Genomic DNA, 21,490 nt, shown 5'->3' with positions numbered 1-21,490 from the left:
CCTGATTCTCCACTGAGTCGCACCAATTTTATCCTGCTGCATTCATTCATGTGGAGAGTCAGGCCCATTGGTGTTATATTTGTATATGAGAATAAAGATCTAGAATTCCATGTGAACTAGCTTGTCTTCATCACCAGCTTGCTGTTTAAAAACCCTTAAGGAATATTTTAGTATGATTTAAAGAACACTTTGCTTCTACTTATATTTTGTTGGAACAATGGATAAACAGCAGATTGAAGAATATCCAACACTTAATAACGTGTTATTATCATGACTATAAAGCCATGGGTTATGATTCCTGTCTGTTGAAGAACAAACCAGGTTTCGCTGATCACAATTTTTCTTGCATATACCATATACCATATACATTATTTTTGCTGTATTTTCCTGACCTAAAAATACTAAAACAAAACCCCAACCAAATAAACAAAGAAAGCAACAATAAAATAAAGAAATAATTGAGTGAAACAGGAATACATCTCAATGTTTTAATAGCAGGTGAAAAATTATAAGCAAGTGAACCTTAAAGCCAGCTGGGAGGTAGATGATTTTACTTCAGGGCAAGTTCTGTGACAACAATATAAGCTCATCCTTGATGTTGTGTTTATGTCTCAATTCCCCAGAAAACCATCAATAATCTAATGAGAAAGCAATGCTATCATGCTCAAGTGACACCACCATTTTAGCATGATAGTGAACAGGTAGTAGAAGCAAAATGTTAACTCTTTTGAGAGTTTCCGAAATGCCATTTCTAGAGAAGAAACTTACTAAACACAGGATGCATTGTTAAGTAGCTGTGATCCAAGTGAATTATATCCCTGCATTCCTGAGCATGACATCAGAGTCTCGGGGCTTGTCTACACTACCACTTAAGTCAATGTAACGTACATCGCTCAGGGTGTGAAAAAGCCACTCCCCTGAGTGATGCAAGTTATGTCGACTTAAAGCGGTGTCCACACTGTGCTATGTCAGCGGGAGACGCTCTCCAGCCAACATAGCTTCCGCCTCTCATTGAGATGGAGTAATTATGCCAATGGGAGAGTGCTCTCCCGTCGGCACAGCGTGTCTTCACCAGATGCACTACAGCAGTGCAGCTGCATTGGTGCAGCTGTTCCAATGTAATGCGGTAGTGTAGACTAACCTTCAGTGAGTGTGGAAGTGAGACTGGAACTAGACATGGGCAGGAGCTTTTGAAAAGTCTGGGGAAAGTGCCTTCTATCTATCTCAATGCACTTCACAAATATTAATTCATTTCCCTTCAACACCAATATTTTCCTCGCTTTACTGATGGCAAAACCAAAAAACCTCTGACTGGGAATAGAACCGAGGTATCTGGAATCCAATCACAAGTGCAATAACTTAATTACAAAACCACCATGGATCCATCTATAAAATGAAATGATAGTCCCTTAATTATTTTTAAAAGCCTTTTCTAATGTTATACTATTTATCCAGTAATGGAACAAACTCTAGTTTCTCTTATAGTACATAATACTGTACTCCCAGAATCCTCAGTGATATTATAGCCCTATAACTCAAAATGGTCGGTTACTTATTCTTCAGTATATTTAATAGGATCACACTCAGAGTTTGGCCCTGCATCCCTCAGTGGGTCAGTCCTCTGTAAATACAAGGAGACTGATATTTCCCTTCCCAGAGTTTTGTTGTTTTTTCTCCCTCCATAGATGGGGGAGCAGGGTTTGCACAGAAATAGCAGGACTTTCAGCCTCCACATCTGTAGAGGGAGCCATCTGAGGCCAGCATAATCTGTCCAGAGTCATAGCTATTATTTGTATTGTAGCCCTGCCCAGAGGCACCAATCAGGATTGAGGCCCAACTGTTCTAGGGACCCTACACACACAGTAATACACAGTCCCTGTCCCAAACTCCTTTCAGTAATACCACTTCTTCTGCTTCCCCACCACCTCTAAGCCATGGAATGCTACAAACTTTCTGGATACTCCACCTGAACCTTAGCTACCTTGTCCATATGCCCCTGAGATGGTCAGGTGCTATTTTAAGCCCAATGCCATTACCAGTGATATTAATATAATATAATCTTTACACTATTATTAAAGTAAAATGAGTTTTTAAAGTCTGATTTAACTTTTCATTTATGTTGTTTGCCTTTAGCAATTTTCTCAACCCAGATTACTCAGGCTCATTTTGTTTATTAGATGTTCAGTTTAACTAATATGGTCAGTTTCCTTTTTAGGTTCCCTTGAACTCGTCCGGTGCTGTAAGTCTGGGGATGTAAAGACTGCAGAGAATGCAAGACACACACTGTATTGGTCTGAGTTTTACAGTAGTTTATTTTTTTTTAGAACACCTAAACTCTACCCCAAATTTGCTTTGATGGTGTCCCTTTAAATTACATTTTAAGAACAGAGCATGAACATTTCCAAAAACCATCTGGTTATTTTGTAAGATTTGTTCCAAGCAAACCCTATCAGGTTGACAAGCAACAAGCTGTTATAATGTGGCTCAAATAGAAAACAACAGCACAATAGATCAGAACATAGCTCTCAACATGCTAAAGTCCAAATGGTAACACTAGATTTTTAAATACATGGCAAAGATCTCAAATAAATGACATTAAAAAAAACAAAAAAACAGCAGAGACAAAAGCTTCAAATAAAGCTTCATTTCCTTAAGATGTCTAAAGTTTTCCACAAGCTATCTCAAGTTCAACAGTTCTGATGCCAAAAACTGACAGTAATAATAAACAGTGAGATAACAGCAGATTTAAGTGAGACTGGGGAATTTGGCTCTAAAATGAGTGATGTACCCTGTAATGAGTTTATAGTCAAGAGGTAAGCCTCAGTCTACATGAACATTTCAGCTGAGGAATAAACACAGATCTTTCCTTCTTATTAACCTCTCCTTTGTTTTTGCCACAGGGCTTACTTGTCAGGAAGATGTGAACGAATGTGAAGAGAATCTTTGTTTTCCTGGAGTGTCTTGCATAAACACCTTTGGATCTTATATATGTGGAACTTGCCCCACTGGAATGGAGGGGGATGGTAAATCTTGCAGATGTAAGTGTTTTGCATGATTTACTTATATAGACAGACAAAAAATTAGGGCCCAATTCTGTTTCCACTGAAGTTAATGGGAGTCTTGCCACTCACTTTAATGGGAGTAAGGTCAGGCCTTTAAATACACAGATCAGGCTACTATTATATTACCAATTTGACTATTCTCATATTGGGCTGTGGGTGTTGGGTTTTTCTGGTGTTTTAAATCTTTGTTTTAATGCACAGCCCTACAGCATGTCCATGATTATTTTCCAAGTACTGCCTACCTATTGCCATGGTATTTGGTCCCTGGATCAGAATAAGTGTGGATCCCTGCCCCCTCCTATAGCCTACTCCACAATGGTTTCCCCCATTGAAGCCATGTTGGGATGAATGCAGAGCTCCCTCCATGGTGCACATCGGTTGTGGAGTCATCTATAAAAGATTGCTCTGTTCCCATAATAAGGGGTAGTGTGGAGCTTAAGTGGCGAGAAGGCACTTGTGCAAGCCCTTTGCACATAAGTAAATTTCACCTGTATGTCTGCTGAGTGTTTGCGTTACTGGATTCTATCTTCAGCGGTGCTGCATTCATACTTGGCACAACTGGAAGGGGACAGAGGAAGGCAAAGGCGGCTCTACGTCACCTTTATGCTTTCCTGTGTTCCTGGGAGCCGCCAGGCGCTACACCAAACCCAATTAAAGCAGCCTTGCATGAGCTAGAACATTTTCCTAGAGACAATTAAGCCCTCTGTGGATCAGTGGAGTACACTGGAATCCACCACTACCCCCTCGAGCACGGGAAAGCCACAGTTCCCAGCTGGGCATACAACCAGGTCAAGGAGAGGTTTTATAGAAACTCAGGATTTCCCCATGTTGGGAAGTCCTCATCAGCCTCCTTGGAATGGTTTAAGATCACTTTGTGCAGCTCCAGTGGCGCAAAGGGACCCTCCCAGGTGCAAAGAATCTGATCTACTCGGTCTCTCTACTTTTTTCAGTTGTGTATTGTGGCAGGGCGCTGCTGGGGAAGCCTCAATCTGCTCCTGCCACTCCAGCCCCAATCAGGGGAAATGGATTGGGGCTGGGTAAATTGCCTAGGTTTGCTAATCACTGACTGCACCTGCCAGCCTCATTAGATCGGAGCTATATGGCTGGGAGGAACTGAGTGAAAGGAGGGATGGAGACCAGGAGGGAAGGGGGGGCTCAGGGAGAGGTAGGAGCTTGCTACTTTGTTGCTGACCACGCCTGTGTTGAGTCAAGCCACTGTAAATAGCCTGTATATAGTAGGAAACCGGTGGTGGGAAACGGACATAAATAAAGAGCACGGGTGTTGCACCAGCGTGGAGCGTTCCTGAGACTTTGAGGAGCGGGGCCAAGGGGCTGGATAGGCAGGGGTGCGCCGTGAACCCCGTTGCATGCGTACACAACTGCTTATCTTCAATAAAAAGAATATTTGGGGGGGGGGAAAATCAACAATTGAAGTTCATTTGTAAGTGTTTCCAAAAATTTCAAGCAGTATGAGACAGACTTGCCAAGACGTCTACTCTTTCTTTTGTTGATTATGAAAGGAAGCTGCTGGATATTTCTGTGTGTGAAAAACTGGCCTATAATAGAGGAATGTTGAAATCAATGAGCTGTATTGTCAGGCTTATTGACTCTTCCTTCAGTGAAATTTACACTTTTCTCGGATACAGATGTTTACTATACTCTATTACTTGGTCAATTTGAGTAATTCCAATGCTGCTGCTGTGTTTGCTTTTCTTTTTTGAGTTTAACTGTGTGAGGAGGAAGAGATTACATTAAAACACAAACGTATGCTCTTGGAACAAAAAAATAAGTGTTCATTTCCATTCTCATTCAGTTCTTCCAGTCATGTGACAATTTTAAAGAATCAGTCACTTTCTTCTAACACGGAGCAAGGAGCTTTATTGGAATAAAGAAAATATACTCTCTCTCTCTCTGATTCACTGTAGAGTCTCTGCCTAGAACTTCACATAGCTCTTCCAGGCTTCCAGCTATAGACTGAGTGTGCACACGTGCACACACACACACACACTTCCCTGATCAAGCTAGCTAATATGAATCCTGATGGACTTTACTGTCCCTAACTCAATCAGTTAGTTTCCCTAACGTGTTCATAAAATTAATATTTTTAAATGTCGCTAATGATCAGTCCTTTCATTTTACATCCCTGTGCACTGAGTATAGGAGTGTCCAACGTGCACAGCTGTTGAATCAGCCCACAGACTTCTACAATATAGCTTGCAGCTGTCCTCGTTTTCATATAGAAGCATGGGCCAGAGAAACTATAGGTCCCAGCATTCAATGTGGCATCTAGATCTGAGAAGCCAGGCCACATTACACACCGGGACTTGTGGACCCCTTGCCAGCTATATCTCTATAGAAGATCACTATGCATATTGGGTGTGTCTCTCATTTAAGCAAAGTTTGGGTATTTGGGCTCAGTATATATTTTCTTATAATTTTTGTACTGAAGTCCTGATGACTTTCAGCAGCTGACTCATCTGCTTTGCATGCATTTGTTTTATGGTTCGCTTCCAGGATAAACAAATGTGGGGTTTTTTTGATTTGCTGTTACTGTTGGTTTTTATCATCAATCACAGCTAAGCTCTAACACCTTGCTTCCCTGACCTCCATGCTTTCCTATCACAGCTGAGGCCACTGCTGACATTACAGAAGATTTCATTACTGATAATAATAATGCCAAAGGTGAATTGAACAAAATAGAGGGTGAATGGTCAATGCAACCCTTAGAGGCAAAGAAAGCTCCTGCAATTAAGAGTCCTAACAGTAGTGACACACATGGTAAGTATGTAATGTTATGCTATGACATGACATTTATTTTCAGATTTGCAGTATATGTACCAAGAATTCATAATTTTACATCCTTATAATCACAAATAACTGTTTCCAGCACATCACACTAGAACAGAGCCAAATGCAAAAAAACAGAGAACACAGAAATTTTGCATTATTACTAGAAAGTGTGACAATAGGTATGGGAACTATTAGTGCGGATAAGATTCATGATGGATCTTTCGATTTGGTGGCCAAACCAAAACACACAAAAAATAAAAATTGTTTCAGGTCAAGCAAAACATTTTGTTCAGCCCAAAACAATTTTTCACCCTTTTTTATTTAACTTAGCTCTCGGTGTTTTACCTTTCCTTTAAAAAAAAATCTAGCTAAATTTCACAATGAAATGTTGTTTCTATATGTAAAGTTGAAATGTTTCATTTTAAAAACATCAAAACACAGACTTAAAATTCCCGAGGAAACCATTCACCACATTCAACCCAAGTTTGAGAATAGTTTTGGTTGACTCAAAACTGTATTTTTCAGTGAATAAACTATTAATCCAAATAACTTTCTCCAGCTCTAGCTGGGTTAGCACTGAAATCTCTATTCATGCCTGTCTGTAAGGGACTCCACTTTTGCTGGCATAAGAAAATAGACAAAGGAACTGACGTCTAATAGGAAGTTACCCTAGTCACGGGCTGCCAGCAGTCTTCTCCTGGAGTCCATTTCCAGCCCCGGAGTTAAGCAGGAGCTTCAGTTGTGCAAGAAATATGGTCTCAAGGCATATATTAAGAATTTATTGTGGACTTTTTTTTGCCACAGCCTGTAATCAGAGGGGGGTATACGTCTCCCCAAACCTTTGTGTCTTCAGCAGACATAATGCCACCAGGAGCAGCAAGCGTACACTACAATGTACATTGCTCCACCCTTAACAGGGGGAATCCTTCACTCCCCTTATGCTGGCATGAGCCTGCAGTCTGGGCCACACCTCTTTGGGATTTATAGTACACTCAAGAAGCAGAAAGATGAGGATTGTGACTGGCTGTTGTTCATGGGTTCGTGTGGTGGAACTGTTTTTTGTGTCCTCTTACTCTTTTGTGCAGCTGCACAGGGGTAGCCACTATCCAAAGTAAGTCTACACAGTGCGTTAAAACCACATAAATCCATAAATATTTCAATTTACTTTATACTAGCTCTTTTGCAACCAATGTGCAGAATTAACACTGAAAATATTTGAGTGTCATGATCTAGACCCCACTGAAGACTGTTTAAAAAGAAATACAACCACTATTCAGACTTTATACATCCTTTGTTATCTCTGCTCTCGGCCAGATAACTACATATTACCAGGTAACTTCTGCTATTATTTAACTATGTACAAAATTAAATGAATTAAAAGAGTCTTCTATCACATAACGTCGGACTTTCCTGGGCAATTTCTAGATCAGAACCATATGTACTCTACAATATATTTCTAAAGGCAATGTACATGTGTGGCAAGGTTTGCCAAATAGATTCCAATGATTTTTAAAATATGGGATATCTGAATAATGCAGTTTCTCAGACTGTTAATCTTTCACTTATGCTGAAAATTACAATTTCTATTCTATTCATGATAAATGCCAAACAACTCTGAGTAATAAACTTTAAAACACGTAATTAGAAGACTAATAAATCTTGCTTTAATAAGAAACAGCTGTTCTGATACATTGTGCCTTCAGGACATTCTTATGTTTGCCACAAGATTTGGGGAACATTCTATGTTAATTGTATTTTAAAAGAATAAAAGTAGTGTAAAGTCTTGGGTGGGCTTATATAGTCACTGTTTCACTTTTAATAAAGATTTAATTTAATAAAGAAAAGTTCTTGGATACTCTTTTAGGTGGCAGAGCTGCTGTACGACCTATTACTACTTGTGCCAATAGGCCATGCTTCCCTGGAGTCTTATGTGTTGATCGTAAACCTCCTGATATTGGGTACATTTGTGGTCGGTGTCCATCAGGCTTTCTTGGAAATGGACGATTCTGTACACCAACTCCTAGTGCAGGTACTTTTTATCTTTGGGTTTTTAAAAAATTGGGGGGGGGACAAGGTTATGAGAAAATGCATGCTGTGGTGGTGTAATACTATGATATACTGTATCTCTTTTTTACATATAATGCTCAATCAATCAAAACTTTTGAACAATAATTGGCAGAGTAGCTAGAAAAGTCTCACAATCAGAAATACTTGACTCTGTCGGAGTGGAGATAACCCAGACTCACCAGGCTGTCTGTGACAGGAACAGTTTTGTGGTGAAGGACTTCATGGGTGCCATGGTAAAGAAGAATCACCCCACCTTCATTTCTAATGCAGTGCCACAAGCATAACATTTGTGCTATTATGAGTCAGAGCAGCACATGATTTGTGCCAATAGCACCCTACCCTCCTTCCTTCCTGCTTCATTGGTTACAAGACATGCATATGCCAAGGTGACCTGTAAGGGAGGTGATAAGCAAGGTGGCATGTAAAAGCAACTGTATCAATAGCCGAGGACAAACGATAATTAACATGTCCAAACAACCTTTCAATTGTGTGTTCCATAAGCTGAACAGTTTTCTTCCTTGGGGAGTTCTGAAACTCAATTGATCTTGGAGGGTGGGTCATTTGAAGAGGTTCTCTGCTGTGATGGAAGCAAAGATGGACCCTAACCTCAAACAGGAGGAAACAATAATGCATGTGATCCCGCAAGGGGTTCAACCCACCAACCATCCATCACCAGCTCTTGCTTTCCAATCTTAATGAACTTTACAAAATCCTCTCTAATGTCTAAGAACAGTCAGGATAGTTTTTCCCTTTTGTATTGCTTCCTGCCCAGAATGAGTTTAAAGAACTCATGTTTCATTGAGGATTTTTTTAAATTGTGTTAAGTCTTCAAATTGGACTCTCCTGATTTTCAAGCCACCCATCAAGCCTCATTCTGGGAAACCACTACCATTTTTGTTACAAATCAATGGGCATGTCTTGTGTGATATTTTTGTGAATATTGTCAAGGAGGAAGCAAATTTGCCAATTAGTGTAGGCGTCATCCAACCACTTTGAACTGCATATTGATTTTAGCCAGTTTTCTGAATTTACAGGAAACAAGAACAAAACCAAACATCTTTCCTCTTTTCTAGCAATGAGCATGTAAGTATGACGGTATGTTACTAAGTTTGTCAGAGTCACAAAGTCAGGTATTGATTGTTCTATAAGTTGATGAGGCTCTGAATGCAGATGAGCAAAAAAATAAATACTTGCGCATATAAATAAACTAAGCCTTTATTGTTACAGAGCTGCACCTTGCTGTGCTAATGAAATGTTAGGATACATAGTCTATGCCCTTAAGGTCATTCAAATGCCATTGAATAGGACATACATTCTACAGTCTAGGTATTGTATTGATATTGGTACAAGATATTGATAGGGTAAATCAGATACGCTTCTTGCATTGTACTTATAGAATTACTAATTGAAGAAGTTGTGTGTCTTCTAAAATGAAAACTTATCGAGGACGTACAGTTTATTATGATTCATGCATGTGATTCACAGCTCCAAGGAAGATTAATTCTAAAACTAAAAGGCTTCTTTTAAAAGCAATTTTTATGTCAGAGATTGAATAATCCTGGGGAAAAAAATCTTCAGGATTCTGTAGTAAATAGGATCAGCCTGAGTATTTTTGGGGGGGACGGGGAGAAGGGGTTGCGAGATGATTCTTTGGATATGTCCAAACTTTAAACTGGCCCATTTTATGTAAACCATTTGTGAGAGATTCTTTACTTCTCTCCTCAGCCTCCTGCTCCAGAAGAGGAGCCCACTTGCTTGTTCCTTTCCATTTTAGTAGTCAGAATATCTTTTAAAATGTTGACCTACAGTTCTAGCCTTTTTCATTACAAATGTGTGCGCCTGAAGTAGGTACTTATGTCAAAGTGGCCTGATTTTTCAAAGATCATGCCACTCCCATTGAATTCCGTGAGAGCTCTGAGTGCTTAACCATTTGTTCATAATTCCAGGGATTTCACAGAGTTGTGTGTATTTCTCGTGTGTGTTGGATAAGGGTAAATATGTTTGCCTTTGCAGACCACATGAACCACTACTTCATTTCTTTGTATTTTTGTTGTATCATTTATCTAGATTTTATTTTCAACCCAAGCACCCTTGAATAGCTCTACAAACATGTATATTTCAAGGTAAAAAGAAAGCAGTTTGCTTTAGGCCTGGTCCACACTACCCCCCCACTTCGGACTAAGGTACGCAAATTCAGCTATGTTAATAACGTAGCTGAATTCGAAGTACCTTAGTCCGAACTTACCGCGGGTCCAGACGCGGCAGGAAGGCTCCCCCGTCGATGCCGCGTACTCCGCTCGCCGAGCTGGAGTACCGGCGTCGACGGCGAGCACTTCCGGGATCGATCTGGGATCGATTTATCGCATCTTAACCAGACACGATAAATCGATCCCAGAACATCGATTGCCTGCCGCCGGACCCTACGGTAAGTGTAGACGTACCCTAAGTCTATAGAAAAAAAAGGAAATAGCTACAGCAGCTCAGCTGAGGATAACAGACCTCAAACAATTGGTTTGTATTTGTGTCTTAATTTATATCCGGAATACAAAGCTTAACTTTCTTGCACAAATGCTCTGTGGTTTAAGCAGATGTACCGTACAGTACTGGATGTTTAAAAGATACAAAAGCTTTCAATTACATTTATGTACATTTATGGATTATGATTATTATGAAATCCCCATTTGAATAACAGCTTCTCTTCCTTGTAACTAGTGCTATCATTCATTCAACAAAACATACAAAATCCTCTCCAAGTTGCTAAAGTGCTTGAGGAGGTATTGAGATTTTGTACCAGTTGTTTCCAGTGCCAGAAATTTTAATCTAAAGCTCTTTTTGCTAATTCCCATTTTCATCTTTTGCTGGACGGTTTTGTCTTGTATTATATTCAATTGTCATGATTTAAGGATTAAGGGATAAGTATGTTTTGATACAGAAATTGCAAAATTGCCCATCTTTACTAAAATGCCTTTGTACATTAGCTGAGGCGAAAAGATGCTAGTTCAGAAAATTGTGTCTTAAAACAGTCTCTGATGAGAAGACACACATTCATGTCTTTCCATTGTGATTTATAAATACCAAAGTGCCATTTGCTGACCACTGATACGTGGTAAGAGTTAATCTACTGATATACTCAAGTTACAGTTAATTCCTCAGTGCCACAGATCAGTTTCTGAGCTGAATACAGGCCTAAATCTGCTCTCATGTGCCCATTTTTATAAGGGTTTACACCTTTAGTTTTATATGTAGTTTACTCCTAATAGATTTCAAGAGAGTAATTCTTGATTTATATCATTTATATACAGTCATGCCCAGACTTTGCAAAGTTTATTGCTTTTCATAAAAAGGAATCTCTGTTTTCTGTTTTTAGGCAAAAAACAAAACAAGCCCCTATTTACCCCAAAATAAACAAACAAATTGGTAACCTAGGATTTTTACTGAGAAGTAGTATCAATATTCCTGTTTTTTTGCTGGCAGTGTGATGAAAAGGAAAGCCTAAGGCATTAGTCCCATTCAGATTTCACTGCTGCTAGTCACTGCTTTCTGCGTTGGATAAAATATCTATCACTCCTTTGGTTGGGAGAGGAGGACATATTCAATGAAAACATACAGTATCACAGGTCATATTAGTGGCATTCTTGGCTTCACAAATAGGACAACTGACATGTCCTAATGGGAGGTAGTGGTGGCACTATTGGTACTGCATGTTGCAATAACAGTGCTAGTCAGATGTTACCGGTGTTTGTTTAGTCTGGTTTAATCAGTCAGAGTCACAGCAGCCCTCATCTATCTGCACTTATTCTCCTTATACACTGGGGGAAATTGTGTCACTGTGGTTTAGTGACCTGCTCAAAATCATACAGCATAATGAGTGAGAAAACTGGGATTAGAATTCTGAAGTCCCTAGCTGCCCGTGCCATGCAGCATCCTTTAGACCCTTTGCACATTATGCTTAGGGTTTGCCATTTTGCTAAATTCAACCCACAGGACAAATGGATGCACCACAATCTTTTGGATTGTGTTGACACATCATAAGGGAATGGGACAACATGGTAACAGAAGCATTGTAACATTGCATCAAAAACGTGACAATAGGATGGCATTTAATGGAAATGATTTTGAAGGACTCACACAGCATTCAATGTGGGATGCAGGATAACCTCAACAGTATCAAGATGATTTTGGAATTGCTGGGGTAGATGGCAACTCTGTGCTATTGTGTGGATCTGTGCGTATCTACTTGCAGCTAAAACCCGTCTCCTGTTCAGTTGTTAGGAAAGGGAAAGATCTGATAGTGTTTCCATTTTTCTCTTTCTTAGTAATACTCACTAAAATACTAGCTATTTCCAGAAAAGTATCAAAGGAAGTTTCTATAGTATATTCTATGACCCAGATAGAACACCCTAAAGTAGACACAGTGGGAAGAATATGTTTAGATAATTTAAAAGAAAAATCGTTTCCAGCTTTGCCTATCCATATACTCTATCAGTTAAGTGCTTCCAGTCCAGATGATATATTTTGCAAATGATGTAACTCAGCAATAGGAGACCAATGAAGCCCAAGTCATAAAACCACCAGGGAAAGGACAAAGCTATATGCCATGAATAATATTTACATTCAATCAGAACATCAAGTATAGATTACATTCCTTTCCTACCAAGACCGTGCCATTTTTTTGCTTAAGCAATCACAGTGCCATCATGATTCTTTTAAGAGGTAATAATAACAACCCAGTCTCCAAACAAATAATCTATAGAGGGCAGAGGCCCTGTAGTTTGTTACAGTGACAGAACTGAGAGCCAGATTATTTCCCTTTTTACATTTTCAAGCCCCTTTAAGCATATAGTAGTAATATCATGCAGCTTTTTAAAGGGAGCAGTTCCTGTTTTCATAAATATGGTAGAGTTGCAGTTTTGTTAAAGACACTGAAAAATACAGATAATTCATATTGGGCCCTATTGAAGTCAAACAGGAGTTTTGCTATTAAAGAAGAAGTAAGAGCAGCACAGGAATTGTGAAAGAGAAAGAAAGTATAAACATTATAAAGATGGGTAGGGCTTAATGTGAAATACCTAGATTCTCTGGAACCACAGTATGTTAGCAGGGGCAAATTAGGCCTTCACTTCCAAGGTTTACATTGGCTTCCATGCAGCTTACTGTGAGTGAGATTTTTAGAATGAAACCCTAAAAATCAATGTCTTGTCTGCTGTGTGTTATCATTATCACAAGGCATTTTTCATTAGGACAGGGGTTTGCCCCACTACCCTTAGCCAAAGTTACTAAGGGCCAGGCTGTGAATGCCCACTTGCACTGGTGAGCAGTTATTCACAAGAGTAGTTCCATTCACTTCAGTGGATCTACTCATGGAGTGACATAATAATCAATGCAGATAAATGCATCAGAATCTGGAATAAATCGGTACATTTCTGTAGACAGATTCACTATATTTTAATAGTGATATGATTACTGTATGCAGCTTACAAAACACTATTGGATCTTTGTGGATGAAAGGAGATTTATACATATAAATTATGAGGAGAATTTCAATTATTAGAGTATTGGGGATTTTTTTAGGATAAAGTGAGGGTGTAGGAGACTCTCAGAAGCTCTCACTGGGAAACATCCTCCGAGCCTACTGGTCTATAGTGTGACTAATGACAAATCACTTAGAATCTAGATTATTTAAGAGTAACCATCTGACTAAGAGGTTCTATTTACTGAATTACTGTATTTATTTGTATGGTCTTAGAAACCTAAGATTTGACACACCAAATCCAACTATTGGTTCACTAAGTTTGAGGTCCTTCCTTCATCAGTGACCAATACATAATGCTTCAAAGGAAAGGCAGGAACTCCCCATTATGCCTGATCTATTTTTTCTCTCCACTTACATTTATCTAAAAACAGAACCAGAGAGATTTAACTTGGCTCCCATTTGCTTGTCATTTTGGTATCAAATCTCCAAGAGGCCCCAACTTGTTTCACCATGGAAATTCCTGCAGCGTTGAAAATAATAAAATCCTTGATATCATCCCAGAGCCTAAGAAGAGAAAGGATTAAATGTAATACAACTACTATTTGAAGTGTACCTGGAAGATGCTCTTTCTTGCCCAACTTATTATTCCCTTTCAAGTAGAAAAATATAAACACTTTCTTAAAAGGACGATCTCAGAATAGAATATGTCAATGTCAGGGATGCTGTCAGTAGATTTCTAAAGGCAGGAGTAGCTTCTACAATAAAGTGTATGTTTAATATAATAGTGAATTACAGCTACATGTCCCTGTTTGAAAAATCCTTGCATTTGGGAAAAGAGGCTATTTAGATATATGGCAAACTTCAAATTTAGCACCAATGTTATCAGTTATTTATATCTTTCTCAAATGGAATTTAGGGTTGTCTGGCACCAGGTTTGGATCTGGAATCTGTAGTATTTATTTCGGTACAGCAAATTGGTAAGCTGTTGCTAAGAGTTAATATGCTAACACTGTCCATAAGTAAAAATGTCTTGTGCTTCATTTGGTTGACCTGTTACCAACTAATTCTAGCTAAAAACTCCATAAAAGTTTCAGTATGTACTCAGAAAAGCTATTATCTAAAATGTTCTTTTTTAAAGATGGTTGTCCAGACTTATTCAATTGAAAGTGATTGTGAAATTTTGTGAAATTATATAACGGAAAGATCTCACTGAGGGCATTTAGACGTGCTCATGTGATATTAAAAGACAAACATTATTAGTCTTCACCAAGACACAGTTCAGATAATTTCTGGGCTTTCATATGTAAAGTAACTCATTTTTATGTATTTACCACTCAAAACACTGTAATTGTAATTTTAGGCCATTTACTACTTGAATTAAGTGAAAGGAGAACTTCGGTAAAATATTCAAATTTAAACCCTTTTTCCTTTGAAGAAACATTATGAATTTCCTCTATACCCTGCTATTAAAGTTCTGAGGCAGTCTGTATGGAAATAGACAGGGACACTGCAGACAGGATCCAGGTTGATCTAAGCCACTAAGAATATAGATCAACCTGTCTAAGCCTAGAGAAAGAGTTTGAAGGCCCATGAGGCATCAGATAAGAGTGCCATTTTTATTAATATTTCAGACACTCATGATATCGGGAAGAAGTAGAATATATTGCTAACTCCAGAATACAAAATACAGTTTTGTTTTTTTATACAGTCTCTCATGGAAACACTATCCTGATGTTCTTTACATAGGAGCTAAAGTAATACAATTAGAGAGTTAAATAATAATAGCAGAGGCCAGGACACAAACATTATATGTTGAGATTTGAAATGCGGTGAAGTGATGATGAAACAGAGAGATATGGGACAAGCTGTTCCAAGAACTGACTCTTGTCCCAACAGTAGTAAGGTACATATAGAGAAGGCTAATAACAAAGGAGCAGAGAAAGAGAAGGTCTCTGTGAGAGTGGCTGGAGCACATCCAAGGAGAGTTTTGAAATCAAAGAATACATCTTTAAACTGGATCTTGAAATAAACCAGGAAGGAAACCAGTAGAGCTATTTGAGGAGAGGGGAAAAGTTACATATCCAACCAGACTAAAATATGTGGTAAATGACAAACATTGTAGGGTTCAGAGGTTTGGTTTGAGAAACATATCTATATCTCTCTGGTCTGGAATTATAACTGGAAGAAAGCTTTTAAGATTTCTTATATGGATTTTCATCAGAAATTTGATCTGTAAAACCCAACCTCTGGCTGAAAACTTAGACATTTTTTAAAAAATAAAACTTCTGAGTCTTAAATAAAGGAACAAACCAAATTATATGTCTTTAAGGCCCACTTCTTCTGCAAAGTTTTTTGTGTGTTGACTTCCTCCTTGACACTCCCTCTGCATCTTGTTTGCCAAACACAGAATGACAAGGTCTTTGCTCTGAAGAGTTAACTATCAAACTCGAACAAATATGATGCACGGGAAAATAGATCAGATGCAAAGTAATATTAATGGCACTACATAAATAATTAGTATAAAATCTTTCTTCCTGTTCCAGTCATAGTTTTGTCTACCTCAGTAGAGTTTAACTCATAGGCCTTACCCTTCTCTATCTTATGTCGGCATAAATGGGAGTAACTCCAAGGAAGTAAATGAAGCAAGACTAGTGTGAAATGGGTATAAATTAGGGCAGCATCTGGCCCCTAATTTGTCTGCATTACTACGTTCCCTGAGTCCCAGAATTGTGCTTTCTGTTGCATATTTTTGCTCTATATTGTCTTTTTCATAATGAAGTGGTTAGAAATAAGGTGACTGTTTCTAAGGTATTGTTTTGAGACTCCTTGAGTGTTAAAGGGATTAGTGAGAATTAAATTCCATTCCCTCTCATATCAAATAGTTGCAAAAAAATTTCTCCAACCTTCATTCAGTATCTTCATTGATATGTTTGCCTTAAATGACTTAAGCTCTCAAATTCTTAGATCTCATTTTATTTAAGTGCATCAATAAATGGATTAAAATGTCAAAGAGTCCCATTGAAAATCCTATAAATATACTGAACTGTGCATTATGGGAGATAAATAAGGCCATTAATATAACATGAGTAAAGAGATTGTCTCCTCGTAACATAACCTTTCTCTTATAAAATAACACAAGATTTCAGCATTACTCACTTTGCAATGATTAAGTCTTCAGCCTCCATTCCAATTTTCTTCGAATATAAGGTCTAGAAATAGCATTAGTACATTTGCTGAGCAGCCTTGCTGTACCAGACTCTGCTGAGCAATCATTCCAGGGGGAGGAGACAGCACATTGCTCTCAAAATTAGGGCTAGCCAGAAAATGACTATTCCTTTTCACCAAAAATACTGAGGTTTCAAAATCTGTTTTCATTCCAATGTGGATTGAAAATGAAATCTTTAGACATTTTGGGGGAGGGAGGGGGAAATGTCTACGCGAGACCCTCACTCTATAACAGCCAGGGGTTAGGGACATGGTCCTGGAGTCTGGGAGGCCCACATTTGAATCTTTGCTCATCCTAATTCAGAGCAGGAACTTGAACATGGGTCTCCCACATCTCAGGTAAGGGCCCTAACCTACAGGCAGTCCGCACTGTTGGAGATGAATAATTAACTACTCAGGGGACCAGAGGGAGAGACTAATGCTATAGCTTAGCAGATAGCCCACTTTTGGGTGGTCAGGCCGGGTAGGAACTTGAACCTAGGTCTCCCTCCCTAGGTCAACCTAGGTGAGTGATGGAACCTCCAGGCCATTTCTTTAAAACCCTTGGTTTTGATGGAAAAAAAACTTTAGTCAAAATTTTTTGACCAGTTCTGGTCAATATAACTCCTTTGGCAAATTAATGGAGACATTTGGATGGAGGGAAAGCTGCAAAAACCCAAAGGTCCTTTAAAAAGGAGTGGGGAAAAGTCAGTGGAAAAGGAGGAATATTTGGAGTATTCTTTCTTTGTCACTCAGCACCCCCTATAGGATCAGGTCCAACAGTTAATAATGCCGGTACTGGGGCAAAATGGCTGTATTCCCAAATTAAATGAAGTCCAGTATAAACAGCTATAGTACCTCATTTTCAATGTCTACCTGTCTGTCCAGTCACTATGGTATCAAGTTGCTAGTATGTGCCTCATTATGACTAAGCCCCTTTGTTTTCAGTTTAAACTGATTTTTCCTGAAAAAAATCCTGGGTTTTACAAAAAAGTATTATTCTTTTTTTTCCAGTTTTCACCCTAACTTTGTATCATTCAAATATATATTAAAAAAAAACTTGTTTTATTAGGAAAATACAAAACATTGCATGAGATATATGTATTATAATACATTAGTCTGTGTGTATATGCAAAGCTGCCTGTTGAAGTAAGGCTATGTATAAATCTAGACAATAAACACAACAAACAAACAGGCAAGCACACAAGCTCTGAAGCATGTGTGCATCTGAATGTACTGATGAATCTCACATCCACCATGTACACATTTCAAGCTGCTAGCAGATAACGGTTTAAACACTAAAATCGAGAGAAAATGAAAATCTGTATCAGAACACATGGAAGTAGTCAAAAGTTTAAAAAAATGAAAACAAAAACAAAAACAGGAGAAGAGGGTGAAGTGTACGTGCTGCAAATGGCATGGCCCCATTATTAAATGTAAATATTTATAGGCTAATAGTTCCAAGTCTACAATATTAAGCTGTTGAGTTTTCAGTAAACTGAAAAGTTTTATTTGGGGATTAGAGATATATTGTTTTCTTAAACTCAGAGGTGGCATGTTTTGAGTTCTGTTTTAGTTCTGCAGCAAACCACATTGAACTCTGTTCATCAAAGCATTACCCTACTGAATACTTTTTTTCCCTGTTCTTCCATCCACCAAAATAAACCCAGATATTTACCCAGAAAAATTATTAATAGTTTTTTCCACCGATTTTTCACCTGTTTTTGTTGTTGCAGTAATAAACACTAATAAATCCCTGGGAAAAAATAAATAAAATAAAAACCAAAAACGAAGGGCCCTAACATTGTGTCTGTTTGTGCGGGTACAGTAGGTCCAAAAGCAGTGGAAAGGGAGCATTTCTGTCCCCCGCCCTCCTAAAAAAATGCCCCAAGAGACAGAGAACCCATGCAATGGATTTTACATGACCCTGAATGCTACAAAGATAACCTTCTTCTGGCTCTCCACACCATGGACGGGCCTATAATTTTCTGTCCTCACCAGCTATTGTCTCATATATGTGATCCTGTTAAGAAAGGTCCAGTCAGGACATTGTTGGCTCATATAATTGCCTCTCTGCTAGGTCTCTGGGGTGAACCCTGGGTGAAATCCTGTCTCTGCTGAAATCGCAGAATAGCAAAACTCATGAGGTCTGTCTACACAGTCCATGGAAGCAAGACTCTCAGTCTGGGTTGATAGACAGGGGGTTGCACTAATGTTCTAGAAATAGCTGTCAACTGTGTAGATAGCACTTTGAAGTTGCCCACTTCCCTCCCTAGACTTCAAAGCCTGAGCTGCAACTTCAAAGGGCCATCTGCACAGATATTTTCATTGCGCTAGCACAAGCCCCTCTAATCCGAATCTGTCGACCCAGATTAGGAGGCTGGCTTGCACAGGCCGTGTAGACATACCCATGTTGACTTTAGTGGAGACAGGATTTCACCCCCTTGTCTGTACTGGAAGTTATTTAAATAATTAGCACTGGAGATTCCACTATATCCAGAGTTTTGAGCTGCCTACTGTCAGGGGCAGCTCCAGGCACCAGTGCAGCAAGTGTGTGCCTGGGGCGGCAAGCCGTGGGGGGCGGCCTGCCGGTCGCTGTAAGGGCGGCAGTCAGGAAGCCTTCAGCGGCATGCCTGCGGGAGGTCTGCCGGTCCTGCGGCTTTGGCGGCAATTCGGCGGCAGGTACGCCGAAGGCGCGGGACCGGCAGATCACCCGCAGAAACGCCACCGAATCCGAAGGCCGCCTGACTGCCGTAGTTGGGGCAGCAAAAAACATAGAGCCGCCCCTGCCTACTGTATCCCTTCGCTTACCTACATGTTACCACACATGCCTCTCTAAGCTCTCCATTTCTGCCTGCTCCACAACATGATTCTATCTCAGTGTTATGTCCAGTAGTCCCCCCCCTTCCTTATAAAATAAAGCAATTCTAATACAAATACTTGAGTGTGAGTTTAAAATTTGCTATTCAGGACTGTGAGCATTCAAGCTTGCAATATTTCTCTTTAAATGTTTGTGAATAAAATTCAATCACTTAAATGTTCACAGAAAATGGACCTGGAGGAGGGGAGAAATACAAGCCTAGATGAAGCAGATTCATTTTTTAAATTTGAGAGCATGCTGTACTCTGAATACACAGATCTTTTTGCAGATACCAACGTCAGAGCTGGCTGGAGATCCCAGTTTTTCCTTTGCAAATCCTTTGTGGCAGAGCTGTGCAATTTTCTATTTCATATGCACAAAACAAATTTGCATTGCAAAGTTCTGCATGGTTTTGTTGAATTGTGTATGTACCGCTGCAGATGTTCTGAGAGATGTGGCCACATTTAACAAACAAAACACCTAAATGCTAAAATGGAGAATGGAACTGTTGTAAAAAGAAAGCAGTTGGAGAATGTCGGCGCCTTAGAATATTCATTATTGTTCATGATTCCATGTAGGGCACTGGGGAAGAGAATTAACAGAGGCAGCCTTACACCAACATCACCATCTAAGGCAACAGAAACTTTTCTATGAGCATAAGCTATGCCTCTAGGGAAAGTGAACCAGATGTCCACTCTTTTATTTTGTTGTAAATAAATTAGTGAGTGAACTTAATGATCACAGAAGTGATGGACTGATAACATTGATTTCAACGAGGCATAGTGTGGGCTGGCTTCCACTCATGTGTCTGCCACTGCATCATTTTTACCATTTGTAAATTCCATCCCAAGGCACCACTTAGGCCCAGAATGCCAGTTCATCCAAAATCCATTTTGTGATGTGGGAAAACAGTTACAAGCATGAGACCAAACTCATTTTAAAAGACAATGTAAAGGTTTATTTTTAAAATAAGGCTAATATTAATACCTCTCTAGTTTCATATTTTTAAAAGTGGTGATTGATTAAAAAAGAAGCAGCTCATGCTAATTATGCTTTAAATTAGTGCCAAAAGTTCCTTTTTTATTGCACAGTGTTTAACTTTCCACCTTTGACATTAAGAGTAGAAAGAGAATCTGAATCCCCAAACGGAAGCTATTATCTAAACTTACATTCCCATCCCAAACGTAATTGAGGATGTGCTCGTTTCTCATTTAACCTGAAAACGGGTGCTTGCTAGGGCTTGGGGGCTCAAGATCATATGTTGATTAGTGGGGAGGTTTTTTTGGAGGGAGGGATTGAGGGTTCCCAGCTAGGGGGATTGGGGCTTGTTGCTTTTTATGGGAAGACAGCAAGAGGCTACAGCAACTGAGAAAGCAATCTAGACACTTGTCTAGATGGGGTACAATTCTGAAGAATTTGACAGCAGGGAGGGGAGAGTCAAGGGTATGTGCACAGATGATGGTTGTAGGAGGTGATCATAGATGAGAGGAAGGGAGTTTTCACCACACTGTTGTTATGGAAACAAATGATAGTAGAAAGGTTCCCCAGTTAGGGGGCAGGTTGGGACCAGGGGAAATGGAAAGATAAGATCACTCTTTTTCAGAATATTGTGAAATTTCTCTCTTGCTTTCTCCTCTTCTTCCAGACACATGGTCACAGTGTTCCTCTCTCACTGGGCAAATTTTAAAAAAAGTATGAATGCAAAGAGGGAGAGAGATAAACAGAATGATACCTTATACTTTGGTAACAAGACTCTTTAGACTAACATAATTTTTCTGCTCTCTCTTGACACTTTAAATGAGATGTACATGCTTGTAGGTATTTCAAATTTTAAATGATGAACCACACAGTATAATATGTCAGAAAAGCGTTTCTCTGATGACATTTTTCTGAATGAGAAATGTGCTACACAGAATGTATTGCAAAATGTGAATGGCTCTAAAGATATACAAACTGTAAATGTATTAAATTGTGTTAATAATAAGGTAAATTCTTAAATTATCTACTGAATTGTGAAACAGTTGTATGCTAACA

General features: G+C 39.1%; 1 protein-coding gene across 1 annotated transcript in view; it reads left to right on the top strand.

The window, feature by feature from the left end:
• LOC112105812 (von Willebrand factor D and EGF domain-containing protein-like) overlaps positions 1 to 21,490 on the top strand; it is a 246,414-nt gene that overhangs the window by 173,336 nt on the left and 51,588 nt on the right. Inside the window, exons 19-21 of the mRNA XM_029910510.1 lie at positions 2,901 to 3,038; positions 5,688 to 5,840; positions 7,717 to 7,881. Of these exons, the coding sequence (XP_029766370.1) occupies positions 2,901 to 3,038; positions 5,688 to 5,840; positions 7,717 to 7,881 (456 nt within the window). The remainder of the gene's footprint in view (positions 1 to 2,900; positions 3,039 to 5,687; positions 5,841 to 7,716; positions 7,882 to 21,490) is intronic.

This window comes from Terrapene carolina, unplaced genomic scaffold, assembly GCF_002925995.2.
Source record: "Terrapene carolina triunguis isolate 2854851 unplaced genomic scaffold, T_m_triunguis-2.0 Scaffold62, whole genome shotgun sequence".
NCBI classification, from domain to species: domain Eukaryota; kingdom Metazoa; phylum Chordata; order Testudines; family Emydidae; genus Terrapene; species Terrapene triunguis.
This window is presented reverse-complemented; position numbering and strand designations above follow the sequence as displayed.